Source organism: Notolabrus celidotus, chromosome 11 (assembly GCF_009762535.1).
Source record: "Notolabrus celidotus isolate fNotCel1 chromosome 11, fNotCel1.pri, whole genome shotgun sequence".
Taxonomy (NCBI): domain Eukaryota; kingdom Metazoa; phylum Chordata; class Actinopteri; order Labriformes; family Labridae; genus Notolabrus; species Notolabrus celidotus.
Genome location: NC_048282.1, coordinates 8,471,355 through 8,490,252, shown reverse-complemented (window position 1 = coordinate 8,490,252; position 18,898 = coordinate 8,471,355). Strand labels below are relative to the sequence as shown.

General features: G+C 40.1%; 1 protein-coding gene across 1 annotated transcript in view; it reads left to right on the top strand.

Annotated features, from left to right (window-relative positions):
- itchb (itchy E3 ubiquitin protein ligase b) overlaps nucleotides 1–18,898 on the top strand; it is a 37,436-nt gene that overhangs the window by 4,497 nt on the left and 14,041 nt on the right. The window contains exons 2-13 of the mRNA XM_034695923.1: nucleotides 2,318–2,409; nucleotides 2,661–2,802; nucleotides 6,116–6,240; nucleotides 7,693–7,827; nucleotides 7,913–7,958; nucleotides 8,055–8,236; nucleotides 14,280–14,496; nucleotides 15,968–16,063; nucleotides 17,232–17,406; nucleotides 17,696–17,768; nucleotides 18,356–18,440; nucleotides 18,557–18,685. Of these exons, the coding sequence (XP_034551814.1) occupies nucleotides 2,340–2,409; nucleotides 2,661–2,802; nucleotides 6,116–6,240; nucleotides 7,693–7,827; nucleotides 7,913–7,958; nucleotides 8,055–8,236; nucleotides 14,280–14,496; nucleotides 15,968–16,063; nucleotides 17,232–17,406; nucleotides 17,696–17,768; nucleotides 18,356–18,440; nucleotides 18,557–18,685 (1,475 nt within the window). The 5' untranslated portion in view covers nucleotides 2,318–2,339. The remainder of the gene's footprint in view (nucleotides 1–2,317; nucleotides 2,410–2,660; nucleotides 2,803–6,115; nucleotides 6,241–7,692; nucleotides 7,828–7,912; nucleotides 7,959–8,054; nucleotides 8,237–14,279; nucleotides 14,497–15,967; nucleotides 16,064–17,231; nucleotides 17,407–17,695; nucleotides 17,769–18,355; nucleotides 18,441–18,556; nucleotides 18,686–18,898) is intronic.

Sequence of the window (18,898 nt, the reverse complement as noted above, 5' to 3'; positions counted from 1 at the left end):
CGAGGGCAGATAAGATATTTAAGTTGAGCGCTTCATTAAATCTATTAAAACAGAGAGGAGCTTTTTTCAAATAACTTTTGACCATTGTTGATGGGAGGGTTTCAGGATACACAAAGTTCATGTGTAGGTTTGGTCTCTAGTGTCATGTAAGACTGCAGAAAATGATGGTTCAATTCCTTTTTCCATTCTAGTTTTATACATTTTTATTTTATATGCTCACCCTGTCAGTGCCCAGGAAGTCAACTGGCTCCTCTCCAGCTACCAAATGTAGTCTGAGACCAACCAGTGACCCTCCAGACTGAGTTACTGCCGCCCCCCCCTGACAGTCTGATGAGAAACCGTATCAGAGATCAGGCTGGTTTGATATGATGCTTTCTGCCAGTCTGTTCTCTTCTTCTTTCTTCTTTCAGATGTATTCTAAGAAGGAAACATTATATACATATATAACAGAAGACTCTCCATCTATGACATTTAATGCACAAGATTACATTATACCACATTCATTATCAGGCAGACCCTTTTGTCCAAGCATGTAGCACAGAGAGCACTGACTCTCAGGAAACCAAAGAAGTGCCACATACTGTCAGAAACACCATATGAGTCATATCTCACAGCATGAGGGATATTTATTTATATTTATTTATCCTGGTTGAGTCCGAAAAAGTGACTGCTGTGAATAAATCCAGGAAACTATGCTTTATTGTATTCTTTTGTTTCCAGTGTTGTGCAGGTGTTTGCTTGTTGCTGCAGCTCCTGTTGTGAGCTTTTTTTCATAAATATTTATAGCTTTATGTTTGTATTTATGATACTTATTTCATATTCACAATTCAGAATCAGAATCAGAAATACTTTATTTATCCCAGCGGGGAAATTCAGTTTTTACAGAATGCTCTTATACACAGTATGAAAGAAAGTGAAAAAAAATTAATAGAATGAAGGAATTAAATAAAATATAAATACGAATAAGATAAAACAGGATAATAATTAAGTAAATACAGAAGCACAGGAAAGTATACAGAAGCACAGAAAACTTTAAAGAATACCACAAAAAAGAATGAAAAATAAATACTTTAAATGTACTACAGTATATTTGTAACTACCACATATCACTGTTGTTTGGTGAAGAAACCAGTAGAACTTGTGGTACCTCTTGTGTTTGGGTTTATTTCCTACTTCTCTGGCACTGCATTTGTTTTGATAACCTCCTCCTGTAACACACAGTTCGCCTGTTTGGGACTGTGTTCAGGTTTTAGGTTACTTTCTGCTTAAAGGAAGCTTTTCCTTGTCTATTACTCACTAAATGTTGTAATTTGCTCATTTTGGACTAATGTTGTAAATAATATAACAAAGAACTGTGTCAACCTGCTTCTACTGTACGTAAAGTGTATCGAGATATCTTTTTTTATGAATTGGTGCTTTATGAATTAAGACTGATTGGTAAATCCAGATTCAAGCAGAAACAGGAAATTCTTTGTTTACAGTTAAATGAAAACATGTGGGTGCACTTGAGGTGTTTTGGGGCAAGAGGACCACATCTTTATTTAATCCATGTCTGCAATAGTAAAAGTATATTATTATTATTATTATTATTTGTATTATTATTATTATTATTATTATTATTTTATGTACATTTTTTAATTTTAAGTTTTTACTTCACTTTTATTTTTTTCTTATTTTTTACTTCTTATTTTATGGTTTCTTAATATTAATGGTTCCTGCAATAACTGAATGATCCCCTTGCAGATTTTTAAAAGTGCTTTCTAAATAAATATTTATTATTATTATTATTATTATTATTATTATTATTATTATTATTATTATTATTATTATTTATTTTATTCTAACTTTATTTTGACTTATTTGTATTATCACGTTTTATTATTGTTATTATTATTACTACTTTTCTAATTGTATTTCTATTTGTACTTCTTTTTATTATCATCTTTTTTATTACTATTATTAATATTATAGTTCATGTATACCTATTGTTGGCATTATTACATTATCATTCTGTAATAGCGATGAACTGATTGTTATGTGGTCTGTATTATTTATCTGAATGTGGCATCATACTTCATTCTAATATGATTCTAATGAAAACTGGTGACAGGCTCTTAAGTGAGATTGGTTGGTGTAATGTAACACCTTTAATTATTCATTGAGCTGCTTTTCTTGTTCATAGTAAGAATTTTTTTCACGTTGTCACATCGTGGGCTAAAAACACCCGATCTAAGTGACCTAATGTGTTTGCTCATAATGGGAGGCAGCGTTAGAAGCCAATTTGTCACCAGACTAATGATGTGTTGTCTCACTGCAGGCTTTTATCCCAGCCCTATGTCATGGCCAGTGGAGTCACCAAGTCGGGCACCACCAACGGTTACCCTATGAAGGCACAGCTACAAATCATCGGTAAGTCTTCAGGCGTTATCAAGATGACCTGAACTGAATAACATTAACCGATCTTGTCCTGTAAATCAAGGAAATAAATACATTTAGACAACAACAGGTGGAAAAGTGTGTCACAAGGGAGCATTGCCCTTTGTTTCAATACAAACATTTAATTCCTTGTGCTTTGGATTATTTTTTTCCTTGTCGTCTCTCTTTTCAGCATGACTGACTCGTTGCCTGCTCTGTTTCCTCTCCCTATCTCCTTGTTTCAGTGCTATCAGCAAAACTAAAAGAGAACAAGAAGAACTGGTTTGGTCCAAGTCCGTATGTGGAAGTGACGGTCGACGGACAGTCCAAGAAAACCGAGAAATGCAACAACACCCACAGCCCCAAGTGGAAGCAGCCGCTCACTGTGTGAGTCAAAGTCTGGCCAGGATTAACAGACACGCATGACACTTGGTCACATTTATGATCTTTCACTCCTTCACTGTTCTGCTGCTCCAGATCTAATACCTTTGTGAAACAGTATTTAACATTCAATTATTTAGTCTGTTGCGCTGCCTGCATGACAAATCAGACAGATGAATTTGAATGATCCAACATTCGCAGAAACCATCTTACAGGCAGTTCTCTGAGTCTTGATAGACATCTTACCCCAATTATTAGTCACCCTGTTGTGTTAAATGTCACTCGTCTGGTATTCCAGGAAGCTCAAACAACCTGAACTGATATTTTACAGAAGCTGTCGCAATTAAGTGACTGAAAGCCCTTCTTGTCTCTTTTTCTGCAGCATCTGTTGAACACAGGCAGCTCAGGGAACTAACTCGCTCGTCCTTGGGCTATGAAGCTTTACAGAAATAAAAACTGTGACAACATGGAGACAGTTTTCTAAGTAACAGCAGCTTTGAATTGTTTATGCAGAACGCTGCAGTTTGCACTGTTTGTTGAGAAGCTTTCAAAGACAGCATACCTTTTCACCTGCATGCCCCAAGCCCCAAAACGGTAGCTGAATTTTAGTGGCCCAGATGTCGGAAAAACTTTTTCGAAAAAATTTACAAAACATGCGACTTAGCACAAAATTGCTGAAATGATTGGGTTTGATACATGAAAAGACATTATCAGAATAAAAATCTGCTTCTAAAACGATGCCATTCAATGGAAAGCTCAACATTTTAAAAGGCTGGTATTATGTTTTTTATATTATGAAGCAAATATCCAGTCAAAATGTGTTGATGTCAATACTAAACATGGGCAAAGTTTTAGATTGTGAGGCCAGTGTGTGTTGAAGTAATCTCAGGAAGAGACCGCAAGCTGCTCTGAACATCTTGTTCTAAAAGTCGGACGAGAATTACACAAGAATTACTTGAGTTGTGACATCCCCACCTCCTCTGAAAGGAGCATTTTAAACATCACAGTTACCAACTTTCCTTACTGTCTGAGTCAGATTTGGCTGATATTGATATTGATATTGTCGCAAGATTTTTAGAAGTAATCTAAATTTCGTATACTGCCTAAATATATATATTTTAAAGTAATTAATTTAGAAATAAAACCTTACAAATACATTTCTTTCATTAGTTTTCTGCCTTTCTTTAGATGACTCCTAAGGTTAGGGTTAGAGTTAGGGTTAGTTTACAGTGAATTAACAAAAGCATCAGTAGCAGCGGTTCATTCATAACAGTACAGGAAACACAACCACATGTGCATGTAGGTGGCTACTTTTCTGCAGACCAGCTAAATTAAGTATGAAGCTACATTTAATCACTTAGAGGGGCAGTGGGGGTCGCAAGGCAACCTATATTTTGGGGGTCGTGGGCTGAAAAGTTTGGGAACCCCTGGAATAGAGAAACTACGCTTAAATTGGAGACAACGACTGTGTAGCATGGCAACAGTGGAGGAGGCTTCTAGAGTGCTTGGGACAGAGACAGTAGCTAAATTGAAGCATTTCAGAAAAAGGCTGAAATGAGGGTTTTCAAAGACACTCATCCTAGATAAGCAAATAATTTTTGTGTTAGGTAAATCATGTATATCTACTAACAAATATATTAGGAACACAATATGAAGCCTGAACATTGGCAGAATACCTTCTCTTTAATGTAAACATGGTGTTGAAAAGTCAAAGAGTAGTTGCTTTTCCCTTTTTTAAAGTCCAAAAGCAACCACAAACAGACCCAGTGGAAGTGGTTTTCAGTTCCTATGTGTCAATGTATCTGTTTGATCTTCTTCCTCTGCACCGGCTCCTTTTACTCCTGCAGCATGTAAAAATATTCATGGAGCACAGTGATAAACTTTGTGACCAAATATGGCAACTCCCGTTTAATGTTTGGTGGCCACTAACTAACTTTTGAAGCCATGAGGCCTCGGTTCATGTTGTTCCCTTCTGCTTGTGCTACTGAGAGTAACACAGCTCAAATCAAATGTACAAACACTCGTACAAGTACGTGCATGGTCTCTGGTGGCTCTTTGTGAGGTTTCTTCCAGTCTCCGAGGATGGAATTACACAATTATCGAAACCACTGTGGTTATTTGAGGTTTGGCGTTGAGGAAGAAGCATATCTTGATGAAGAGTGCTGACTCTGGTATTTAGCGTTGCATGTCAGGAAAGGGACTTTCTCCAGAGAAAACTAACTTCCTGATATCTGTGTGAAAGTGCTGGTGCAACACATGATCTCCATTATTTCCAGGCCTCCAGTCGCTTCTGTCTGTTTGACTCATCCTCGGTGTGCTATCTGGAAGTCTGTAGTGTAACTCTGAGTGCAGTGTAATTGTGTTTGTACAGTTTAAAGAACAGATTTGATTTCTCCGAGCGGTTGGCACATAGAGGGAAAATGCCGCACGCTGGTGAGAGTGTGTGTCCGGTTCATTTACAGGAATCCTGCTTCTAAACATATGCAGAACACCTAGTGCACTCGCTCAGTCCAGCATTCTCACACATCAGATGTCCTCTTAATTTTAGCCTGTCCATGATCCTCTGCTGCACACAGTGCCCTTCTTAATATAGACTTCTCCTACAGTTTCTCTTGGACCCATGGGTGCTGAGCTGTTACATAACTAGTGTTTACTATGGGATGTAATCGGACCTGAGCCCGTGTGTCCACAAATGTTTTTGTCCTGGGGCTGCTGAGGGTGCTAGCTATCTAAACAAGCATCATAATGATGGTTATGAACACTTGTTGTCCCCAAATAGCTTTTGAACTTTATTGTCTGAGAGCTGCTTTCATAAAAATGCTGCAAACTGCCAGCTGATTAACACAAAGTGCAGACACACTTTGGGGATATTTTGCATCAACAGATGATTAAATAGTTGTTCAAAATCCACTATCCAATCAGTATTTCGTTATCATGATGCACCCTCAAAAAGCGCTGCATCACCCGTATGCACACTAGTACACTTTATGAAGTTGTAAGTTAATTTTTTTACCTTACTGCCATCAGTAATAGCGCTCTAGGAGGTAGGTAGGTAGGAGTGAGATGGTTGGAGCTGTGGCATTAAGCTACATTTGTTACAATCTAGTAAATTGTTATTGAGAGATTATCAGATTACTCTCCTCAAGCAGGGGGATTAGTGCTCACTGAATGCTCCTGAGAGCTGACTGTGGTTCAGGAAATGTTAAACTCCTGATAGTTAGACCGTTGAGTAGTCACTAAAATCAGATCTTAACTGGACAAAAGCAAAGCATCAGTTCTTCTCTGTTGTGTGTAACGACTGACTTTCTTTCTTTAACAGAATTGTGACACCATTCAGCAAACTGGTGTTCCGCGTATGGAGCCATCAGACCCTGAAGTCAGACGTGTTGCTGGGCATGGCCACGCTGAACGTCAGCGAAACACTGAAGTCAAATGACATGAAAAGTGAGTGGATATTTGGGGCTTTTTCATGTCTTTATTGAGAGACGGGGTCAGTGGGTAGAGTGGGAAACAAGGCAGAGAGAGAGAGTGGGTATGACATGCAGCTAAAGGCAGCAGGTAGAAGTGGAACCCAGGGCCACTGCTTCTAGGACTGAAGCCTCTGGGCAGGAGAAGTGCAGATTAACTGCTGAGCAAAAACAGCACCACCTTTAGCATTTTTAGAAACATGTGTCATCACATTTATTTTGATGTTTCTTATTTTTAAATCTTCCTGTGGACCAGTTTCAAAACATAATATTTTCCTGGGGTTAACCTTTTTGTTAAAGTTATTTTTCAACACAAATTTCAATTAAAGCTGTTTAATTCCACTGTGAATGCCAGCTGAGACATGCCAGCAGTGCCTACTAGATTGATACTTTCTCTCTGTGCATATTTGTTTGCTTGGTACACTGAATCAAATTATATAGCTGTAATTAAAGTCAGCCAGAATACTGAAACATTCCTCCTCTTCCATTACAGCTTCTGTTTACATATTTTGAGAAGACATTTTTGCAGGTGATGGCATAGATAGTAGCTACTTTGCATTCAAGTAAAAACATGGACTAGAAATAATGTTAAAACAACTAGAGTTCTTCTAAGTCACCATTTACGTTACATGACGATGTTAGTGTGGAGGTAGAAGAATAGATTTTGCAGTTTTGTCAAGCAGCAGTGAAGGAGCATGGAGAGCATGTGCAGTAACTGCAGGTGTTTCTCTTTCTGCGTGAACAACTTGGAAAGATAGATAAGTTTGAAGATTGGGAAATTACCTTTAGGACTAACCAACCCATACTCAGTAACACAGCCTGTGTAAGAGTAAAAAGGGAAACCTGACATACAGAGAGTATTGTAGCATTTAAATTGTGGTGTACAGTAAAACAATTAGTCGGTCACTAAAGCAGTTTGAAGGGAGGCTGTTTCTTCTTAATCCTGTTTACTTTGGCTGTCTTTCTTTGGTTTGTTCCTCATAAAGACTCCATTCAGTTCGGTGCCTGGTCATTTTTATGCATGGACTCGGTCCAGCAGTACTAATGATGCTGAAATCTGGGTTTAAACCACACGTCAAGGGCTGACTGATGTTCCATGTCAGAGCGGGAATGTAATCGCTGATAGTCAGGAGTCTGTGGTTAAAAGATGTCGTAGGTTTGATTTGTACTTGTTGCTGAAGAGTCCTTAAGTCATTTATTCAGACAATGGATTGTAAAATAAACAGTTAAACGTAAACTCTCTCCATGCTGAGCTCAGTAAAAGAGAATAGGTGCTACTGCTGCTGAAAATATAAAACCAACAATGTAAATTGAACATGCATGTTGTCACTAATTGGCTCAAGATATGCTTGCATCATTAGTAAAAGGCTAATTAGTCAAGTCGTCTTTTCCTGACTGATCATCTCGTATTCCCTCTGTCTCACTGCAGTCTCTGAGGTGGTGCAGAGCCTACAGCTGTGTGCAGACAGGGACCAGACAGACGTGGTAGGAGACCTGTCTGTCTGCCTGGACGGCATGACCGTCGACCCTGAAATGTTCGCCAGCGCTGAAGCCGACCATCCCAGTGAGTCACAGAAGAGCTAAAACATGTTTTTATATCAACTGGTTTTACAAAAATCCTTAATTTCTGTTTTTTTTCTTTACTTCAGCTACATCAAACGGGGAAACACAACCAAATGGTGATCACGCCATAAGGTAAATCATTTACTCCCATCTTTATTTGAGTTTCTATCGAGCCACAGTCTTTATTTCTTTTTAAGATCTGCTTTATTTCTGCTTCTCTTCCTTCAGGCGGAGTCGAGACAGCTCTCCAGCCGTGGACGTCGTAGAGCACAGGTCCTCTCCAGGTGGACGAAGGTCAACAAACAACACGGGGTCTCCCGTAGTGTCATCAGGGAGCTCGAGGCCTCTCAGACCTCCACGGCCCTCCAGACCTCCTCCTCCGACCCCCCGCAGACCCGCCTCATCACCAGGTCAGACATTTATCGACAGAAGAGTGACGTGCTCTGAAACTTTTTAACTAAGAACACGAGGACTCCAAATTCTGTCACAATCTAATCCACGTCAAACATTTACACTGAGGCTGTGTAAGCGGTTAGACTAACACTGCTCATGCACACAGTCTTTCCTGTGAAGAAGAGCTCAAACAGTGAATCCGTTAATTCATTAGTTGCTTTAAATTGGGAACATATTTATCTTTAAAATCAGTTTTAGCTTTAGTAGTAAACATCAGTAGGCAAGGCAAGACACGATTATTTCCAAAGCATCATTCATACAAAGAGCAATTCAAAGTGCTTTAAAGAGCAAAAAAAAAAAACAGCAATAACCAACAAAACCACACAGCAAACACTTCAAACATTAGTAAACACGTCAGTAAAGTGAAAACCTTTGGGTTGTGGGCAAAACTGGACATTTGAGGACATCCTTTTGGATTTTTTGAATCACTTACTGTCAATTTAAACAATGTTTTGACCTAGATAGACCAATATTTATCAATGAATTTATGAGAATATTTGTTAGGTGCAGCTTTCATATTGGCCATACCGGAGCTAATGCAAAGAAACGGCAAAATGAATTAGGCTGAAGTATAAATAACACGGCTTTAAAGCTCCTGTGAGGAGTTTTTTTAATTGGTTTTGACATGGACTGATATTAATAGTCATGTCTTTTTATGACCTTTAGAAGCAAATGAGACCATCAGCAACAAGACTGACGGCTTCTATATTGTAATTTTTCAGCCTGTAATCACTGCAAGGGGGTAGGCGTAAGACCAGGGGTCTCATTTATAAAAGAGTGCGTAGAATCCCTACTAAAAGAGTACGTACTCCGAAAACCCGGAAATGGCGCGCGCCAAAAATAATTCTGATTTATAAAACCATTCGCACGCAAACTTTACGCAATGTTCTGTTTATAAATCACAAACCACCTTGGGATATGCGCACGTAGATCAGCCTCTTATTCCGCCCTCTTCACGCCCACATTCAACCATATACGGTCAATGCAAAGCCCTTTATGAATGAACTTGCAGACAAATGAGCCGGAAGATCAAAGGTTCTCACGGTGAATCACGGCAAGAACAGAGAGGAAGACGGAGAGAATACAGTCTATGACACACAAACCGTGGTCCTCGTGAATGAAGTGGATGTCAGAGAGCACGCATTGTTCGTTTCTTACAGCAGGAGGGACACAAAAGAAATACAAATAAAAATAAAAATATGGAGTTACTCCATGTCGCTGCAGCATTCATGTATCCGTCACCAGTGCCAGATCATCCATCATCCATCATTCCGCACGGTCTCACTGAAGTGTTTCATGTTTACAGGACACACACTTTTATTTCACATTACAGAGCTCACGTCCTTCAGAGATCTCCTCTCTCTGATGTTATCTGACAGAAGTTTGATCCGTGAATATAAGTTTTAATGCGTTGGTTTAATCACGGGCAGCTTGGCCTGTGCTCTGACTCAGGGTTCCCACGCGTCCTGGAAAACCTGGAAAACAGTTGACCAGTTTTCCAGTACTGGAAAACACCTGGAAAATGGGAGAAAACGTCAAATGTCCTGGAAAATCACATATAGTCCTGGAAAATTATTCCAACATGGCTGCGTGCAACCTGACCCTTGTTTTATGGTACATGAACCTTGTAGAGTGCTCTTTTGATTCAAAGAGTCTTATATTTAAGTTATAGTGTGACCAGTGGAGTCAGGCAGAGAGCTTGGGGGTCTGTGCCTCACAACTTTCTCTGCAGGCTGAGGGCTCAATTACCGTACTCTAGCTCAGTTGTTCTCAAAGTGGGGTCCTGGGACCCCTGGGGGTCCGCGAACCATAGCATGGGGGTCAGTGAAATAATTTGAATACATTTCTAATAAATTATAAAATTGTGCTGTGTCATTACAAAACAGCATATACACCATTGTTATGATACCATTTGGTAACTCGAAGGGATATGTGAGTCTTGCTACTGTTAATTTTCTGAAAGCGTTTAAGATCAATTACTTGAAAAGTATAAATGCTGTCATATTGAGTCCACAAGGAATGAAATGACCCTCTGTTTTGAAGTATACAAGTGGTATTTACTTGTATACTGGTAGTAAGCATGTGCTTTAGTGATGGGAGGTTCGGATCTTTTCAGAGAGCCGGCTCTTTCGACTCGGCTCCCAGGTTAGGATTAGGGTTAGGATTAGGATTAGGATTAGGATTAAGGTTAGGATTAGGATTAGGGTTAGGGTTAGGGTTAGGGTTACGGTTACGGTTAGGGTTAGGATTAGGGTTAGGGTTAGGGTTAGGGCTAGGGTTAGGATTAGGGTTAGGATTAGGGTTAGGGTTAGGGTTAGGGTTGTGATTAGGGTTAAGGTTAGGATTAGGGTTAGGATTAGGGTTAGGGTTGTGATTAGGGTTAAGGTTAGGGTTAGGGTTATGGTTAGGGTTGTGAGTAGGGTTAGGATTAGGGTTAGGGTTAGGGCTAGGGTTAGGATTACGGCTAGGGTTGTGATTAGGGTTAAGGTTAGGGTTAGGGTTATGGTTAGGATTAGGATTAGGGTTAGGGTTACGGTTAGGGTTAGGATTAGGGTTAGGGTTGTGATTAGGGTTAAGGTTAGGGTTATGGTTAGGGTTAGGGCTAGGGTTAGGATTAGGATTAGGGTTAGGGTTACGGTTAGGGTTAGGATTAGGGTTAGGGTTGCGGTTAGGGTTAGGATTAGGGTTAGGGTTAGGGTTACGGTTAGGGTTAGGATTAGGGCTAGGGTTAAGGTTAGGGTTACGGTTATGGTTAGGGTTAGGATTAGGGTTATGGTTAGGGTTACGGTTAGGGTTAGGATTAGGGTTAGGGTTACGGTTAGGGTTAGGATTAGGGTTAGGGTTAGGGTTAGGGTTAAGGTTAGGGTTACGGTTAGGGTTAGGGTTAAGGTTAGGGTTGTGAATAGGGTTAAGGTTAGGGTTAGGGTTAGGATTAGGGTTAGGATTAGGGTTAGGGTTAGGGTTAGGGTTAGGGTTAGGGTTAGGATAAGGGTTAGGGTTAGGGTTAGGATTAGGGTTAGGGTTAGGGTTAGGATAAGGGTTAGGGTTAGGGTTAGGATAAGGGTTAGGGTTAGGGTTGTGATTAGGGTAAGCAAACAGAACCAGAACCAAACTCAAGCAAACTCAAGCAAACATAACCAGAACCGAACCAGACCCGAACCAGAACCGAACCAGAAACATACCAGACCCGAACAAGTACCGAATCAGAACCGAACCAGAACCAAACCAGAACCGAACTGAACCAGAACAGAATCGAACCAGAACAGTACCAGAACCGGACCAGAACCGAACTCAAGCAAACAGAACCAGAACCAAACTCAAGCAAACCCAACCAGAACCGAACCACACCCGAAACAGAACCGAAACAGAACCGTACTAGAACGGAACCAGAACCGAACCGAACCATACCAGAACCGACCCAGAACCGAACCACACCCGAAACAGAACCGAAACAGAACCGTACTAGAACAGAACCAGAACCGAACCATACCAGAACCGACCCAGAACCGAACCGAACCAGAACCGAACCGAACCAGAACCAAACTCATGCAAACAGAACCAGAACCAAACTCAAGCAAACCCAACCAGAACCGAAACACACTCGAAACAGAACCGAAACAGAACCGTACCAGAACGGAACCAGAACGGAACCAGAACCTAACCATACTAGAACCGAACCAGAACCGAACCCGAACCAGAACCGAACCCGAACCAGAACCGAACCGAACCAGAACCAAACTCAAGCAAACAGAACCAGAACCAAACTCAAGCAAACCCAACCAGAACCGAAACACACTCAAAACAGAACCGTACCAGAACCGTACCAGAACGGAACCAGAACCGTACCAGAACCGAACCAGAACCGAACCAGAACCGAACCATACCAGAACCGAACCAGAACCAAACTCAAGCAAACAGAACCAGAACCAAACTCAAGCAAACCCAACCAGAACCGAACCAGACCCGAATCGAAACAGAACCGAACTAGAACAGTACCAGAACCGAACCAGAACCGAACCGAACCAGAACCGAACCGAGCTGATACAGAACTAAACTCAAGCAAACAGAACCAGAACCATTTTTTTTCAGAGTTTACGGTAACTCAAATAAAAAACGTGACATTTGCTTCGTTTTATATCGACCACTTAGCAGGATGAATATCATGATTAAGCAGGTATATTTTGAGTTTGAGTTGAGAAACATTCGTGGCCATTTTTGTCATTAAGTTCTATTTAGGTCATTAATGCACTGATCCTCTGATCATTATTATTATTTATTTCAGTAAGGCAGCTTCCTGATTCCTTTGCAGGCTCTTTTGTTTTTTTCTTAGCTCATTTTATATTTTTTGAGAAAAGAGAAAGCTGAGATGTTGGCCATCATTGTTACTTGGTTGCACTAATAAAGTGAAGTGCTGTACATCCGTGGTTGCATTATTCTATTATCAATTTGCTATAATTTTTAAGTATGTAAGAGATGATTTCATTGATAGCCATAGACTACATGTCTTTCAATGTAGACTTCCACTGAGAGGAACATATTAGACTATTTAGGAACTAAATTAGGAACTAAATTTAGACTGTCATACCAGCTTGATCATCAATGAAAATGTCCTGGAAATGTCCTGGAAAATGATCTCTGGAAAAGAGTGGGAACCCTGCTGACTGATTATGATGATATGTAAGATAATAACTGGGAGAACCGGGCATGGCTTTACTCCACACTGTTCTCATTAACACAGTAAACACGAGCAGGTGATGAAGATGTGATCAGTGTGTGAGGCAGCCGTCACTGTGTCTCTGCACTCCGCGTGCGTCGTTCAGCGGTCTTTATTTAAAGTATAACTACACTCAGTGACTCTGTACAGCATTAGTCATTGAAAACATGACTGTCACTTTGCTCCGCGGCTGATTTACGTCTTCTGATGTTACTTTGGTTTTACCTCCCGACGAACACGTTAGGATACGACCCGTGTTTCCTCTACACTTGGAGAAACTGGAGAAATGTGACGGTGAGACAAAGCTAGTTAAATATTTGATGGACTTTAAGTCATGCTTTTATCTTTTAATGACGGCTTATTGGAAACGACTCAACACAGACACACATTCAAATAGAATATGTAGATTTTAGTGATGATGGTGACGCGGGTCTGTTAATGTTGTTATTCAATGAATGAAATGTGTAAAAGGCATCAAAATATAATGTGACTTCAGTTCTCCCTCTCACCAACTGCGTCGCCAATTTCCCCCTGTCTCTAAAATGTACGTACGCCTGGGTCAGAGTTTGCTTACCGGTAGTCACATTTTCACGTCCAGTTTGTTTTTATAAATCACAAACTTGGCGTGAAAACTGGCATACGCCAATTTCAGGCCCCGTTTTGTGCGTAAGCAACCTTTATAAATGAGACCCCAGATGATTGACAGTACAAAAAAAAGATCTTCCTGTATTGAGCTGTTTCCACGGCAAATATTCAAAATAAGTAATACATTTTATTATTAAAGGAAAGCAGGATGAGGTTTAACCCACTGCACATACAGGACCAGATCAGAACATAGATAAGAGGTTCTACTTTTTTCCACAGGGGGCATCAGACAGAAAGTTTCTCACTGGAACTTTAATGAAAATTCAGTGTGCATGCAAACTTGTTCCAAAAGACTTTGGAGTTTAAATATATATCTAAGTAAACATACTTCAAGCATATGAAAGCAAACAGAGGGAATCATCTTAAACAAGCTCCGCCTCTGATGGAAAGGAAGCGTCCAAAAGGCGAGCATTGAATTCCAGATGTAGCATTTTGGTGAATATAAGATACGTAACATGAGTGAATGAATTATCAATACAAAGGAGTCACTTAATACCTGCTGTGTGTTCATGAGTAATTCATTCAAAGTATAAATAGCCTCTGAAACTAAAATTGGTGCCTGGTTTGGTTGTTTTTCTGTGATTGCTCTCGTGGTCTGTGGATAAATGATTGGACTCTGTGGTTTCTGATTCTTCTCTCAGCATTGTCCAGCAACGGCTCTGCACCAGGAGACAGCAGCGATGGTCAGTCAGTTCCTGCTACACCAGTGCGAACAGCAACCTCGTCAGCTCCAGACTCAAGTCCGTCGTCGGGCTCAGACAGGAACTCCGGAGCTGCGGCAACCAGACAGCCAACTAGCAGCATCACCCCTGCTGTCACTCCCAGAGTCCCCGTCAACGCTGGACCGCTGCCCCCGGGGTGAGCTCTCGATTTCAGATCCTTCCAGAAGAGCTTTCCTTGTGGCAAAAATGCATCCAATGTGCAATATTAACATTTGAGGTTATTATCTGATCCTCTCTTATGATGCTGAGAAGTGATTCATTACAACAGCCTAAAAGCTGATTCTACTACTGTAGTGCATAAAGTCCATCAGCAAAAGTGTAATGAGACCCAAAAATGAGTTACGTTTTCCTTGTTGTGAATTGGTGCCTGCTATAAAGAGGTTCCATCTGAAAATAAAGGCAAAAAGGGGACAATGAAGTTAATGAACATCAGAAAATGAGGCTGTACAGGGAAGAATAGTGAGGAGGAGATGAAATACACGTCCGATGTGTGGCTGATGAGCGTGGGTCCCGGAAGTGCTGTAAATGAAGGAAATGCAATGACGCCGAGCGGACCAATCACAGTGTTTGCGGTCAGCGTAGATTCTCCGCGTAATTACATTTTGGAGGAGGTTCATGTCAGCTACGTGTATGGGCCTCTGCGTAGGTACGTACGGATGTCGATTCAACGCAGAAGTATAAATCAGCCTTTATGCAGGGTCCTGTTTTTGGATGCAGATGTTACACCTCAGCATTTCTCATAGGGCATATGTATACGTGTTGTTATAATGTAGATGGGTGCGGCACTCTGCTCTGTGATCTGCATATTTTCTTGCTTTTCTGTCCTTTGCCATTCACATCTCTGAATTCTTCTTCATTTACTTAGTTTTGTTGCAAAATTCTTTACTGGTGTAGCTCCTCAAAACAAATCTGTTGTCCCTAACATGTTTAAATCCTGTGATTTTGCACTTTTATGTTTTTATTAATGTTACCTGGACCCTTACAGGATAAATAAAGCTGTCTAAATCTGAAAAAAGATCAACAGTAGGCAGAGTTAGGGAGAACTTCTGAATGACTTTCCTTTGCACTGACAATAAGAGCTCAAGGATGTGTGAGGACAAGAAACAAGTTGCATTTCTGGTTGGCTCAGTTTCAATTTCACTTCACTTCAAACCTGTGCTGAAATCCAACCTCAGACATTAACAACACACTCACACACACACACACGCACACGCACACGCACACACACTTACATACACACATGCAGCAGCTAGAGGTGCCAAATGTGAGAAGTATGTTGGACTCACAGAGCTGATTCTTTCTGATAGGAAAAGGTGACATGCTGCTTCTCTGTCTTTAGAAAACCACACAGGTGTGTCCTTACACGCTTAAATCCACACAGTTTGTCACTCACAGCGTTTAACATTGTTACTGCGGTTGTGACTAACTGACTCCATTGCCATTACGCCTGTTTCAGTGTCGTCACTGTGACTTTAACCGGCTCTCTGCTGCTCATGTAGGAGCGATGACTCATGGTGTGAGGGTTGCTCTGAAATCCACAGATACCCTTAATGGCCGCGTCGGAGCTGTGCATCCTTACATAATGTTTTACTGCTGTTTTATCTCAGGTGGGAGCAGAGGGTGGATCAGAACGGCAGGCTGTATTTCGTCGATCACGTGGAGAAGAGAACGACGTGGGAGCGCCCTGAACCGCTGCCCCCTGGGTAAAAATACAAACTCTCCCCTCTCTTCATCTTTAAGACGAGCTCTTCATCTTAAACAAAGTTATTACAATATCCTACACCGTGCCCTGTTTTAATATCCTCATTATGTTATTAATGTTGAATATTTGGAACAGTGCAGTGCCCAACAACTTCAATATTTTCTCACATACATAACTCGTACATCTACCAGATCTGTGAACAACACCTGTGCAGATCTGTTATCATCATCATTTTAAAACCTATGTTATCATCACATAATTAAATTTCACAGGCCAGCTGTCCATGTTCCTTATTGCTGTTTAGTCATAAACTGAGCTGTAAACCCTGCAGACTGAACTTCCAAAAGTGTCCACAATTTTTCTGTTTAGTTTTTGTCTGTAGGTGTAATGTTCCTTGAGCATTATACGTCAAGTAATCATACGTCCACCTCCAATACGCATAGTACACTTAATTAATGAGCTGACACATTCACTGATCCATCTTTTTATACTGCCTTCCTTTTGAAACACAGACTGTCTCCTGCAGCATCGTAATTTAACTGCTCTGCTCTCTTCATTCACATTCTTGATTGATTCTTGATTCAGTCAGTTTACAAAGATGCTTTGATTTTAAGAAATGATTAATTTGTACAGTAATGTCTACCAATTAAAGCAATATGCTTAAATTCAGTATATTGGTTTCACTATATTCAGTAAAAGTGCTACCTTTTTTTTTAGAATTTCTAAAGTTTAATCGACAAATTAACTTACATAAACCAAGGAGCTTTCAATATATGAATAAAAGAGCAAAGAAAACAGGATTTTTAAAAATCATTTGAACAACATACAAAGCTGATCTTTATTAGAATAAAATATGAAAGAATATTGACATTATTTTATTCTAAAAATGTAAATGTGATGATGAAGGCTTAGTGAGTCTTATATTTTGCTACATTATTAACACTTACAAGTGCTTGAGTTTCAGTCTTTAAATAAGGGTCAACCATGTCTTGTTTTCTGCCTCTTTGTCAGACCCCTTTGAAAAGATCCCCATAAAATACAGCTGTTCTTTTTTAAAATCATTATAATATAATATTTACATGCAGCAGGGCATAAAGACTTTGACGTGTCTCCCTGAAATAACTCCTTTCTTTTTCTCTGGTTGTCCTTTTTCAATTTATTTTCTGTAGCTGGGAGCGCCGTGTGGACCAGATGGGACGGGTGTACTTTGTCGATCACATCACAAGAACCACCACGTGGCAGCGCCCAACGATGGAGACGGTGCGCAACTACGAGCAGTGGCAGCACCAACGCAGCCAGCTACAGGGCGCCATGCAGCAGTTCAACCAGAGGTTCATATTTGGGGTGAGACTTCCTCTGTCTGACCTAATACTGTTGCACTGTAGTGTAAATATATTTGCATATGAGGACTAGTTATACATAAATCTAGTTTTTTCTGCCTCAAATCGAACAACCAAGACTTTTAAAATGTTTTTAACTAAAGCTGACCCTTCAGAAAATGTACAGTGCACTGTTATCCAGTTTCTGCTTATGTCCTGATGAAGTTAGTGATTCAGTTTAGGTCTTCAGTGCATCAGACCCCAAAACGCTGTAGTAGTGAATTAATGTGGGTTTTTTTTTTTCATCTGTACAGCAGCAGGACCAGGCAGCAGCAGCCGCTCAAAAAGCAGAATTCGATCCTCTCGGCCCTCTGCCACATGGATGGGGTAAGATCTTAAGAGTTTCTAACCGATTGCACAGACCTCAGAGAACAAACTGTAACAGGTGTTAAGTACTCCACGGTACCTTCTCTCATTAAATTTGCTGTTGATCTACAATAAACAGCTTTTGAAAATGAGTCCCAACACCCTTAATACACACAAAACTAACATTAAATACAGAACTGTTACTGCATTAATTTATGTTAGATATTGAACTTACCTAATTAGTAGACAGTTTGGTCTGTAATAGTTTTGATAACAAAATTGAGCAGACACATTTTGCATAAACAGCACCTTCTATTACTCATGAGGTAAAAATAAATAAAAGAAAACTACAAAAGGAACCTGTAACCGTTGCATTTATATAAAGTAAGGGATGATTTACTGTAGTTTTTGTAATGAAGGCAGATTAAAGCTGTGATATTTTTCTGGGGTAAATACATAATCCCTACCAGCCTGTCTTACAATGTCTCTGAAATTGTTTAGAAAACTGGATTATAAATAAAGTTTTGAATTTTATTTATTTGCTCTTTTTATATATAAGTTTCTATGACTTAGTATGGCAACAATTGTGTGTTACTTTGTCTTTTCAGAGAAGAGAACAGACTCGACTGGCAGAGTTTACTATGTTCATCATCCTACACGCTCAACGCAGTGGGAGGACCCGCGAACACAGGGGTATGTTTTTGCATTTTCTATTGCTGTCATCTCTGAAATATGTTTGCCATGTCTCATTTTTAAGTTCTCCTGAAATTATCAGTTAATAAATGTTGTTCTGATCTTTTTCTTTTCAGGCTCCTGAACGATAAGCCACTCCCAGAGGGCTGGGAGATGAGGTTCACTGTAGACGGTATTCCTTACTTTGTAGACCACAACAGGAGAACGACCACTTACATCGACCCTCGCACTGGAAAATCCTCACTGTATGTCCTTAAACGTTTGTTCTCTGATTTATCAAAGTGTCGAGATTTTAGGCTTAAAATTTAGTATCACTCTGTCACTTAAAGAGGCATTACGTCATTGTTGATATTTATGAACTGTTGCTCTGAAACCATCAGATGGAAGAAAATCCGACTTAGTGTCTGCAACATAATCCTCAGTGTCATTTCAAAGGATTTTACGAGTTTTTATGAAAC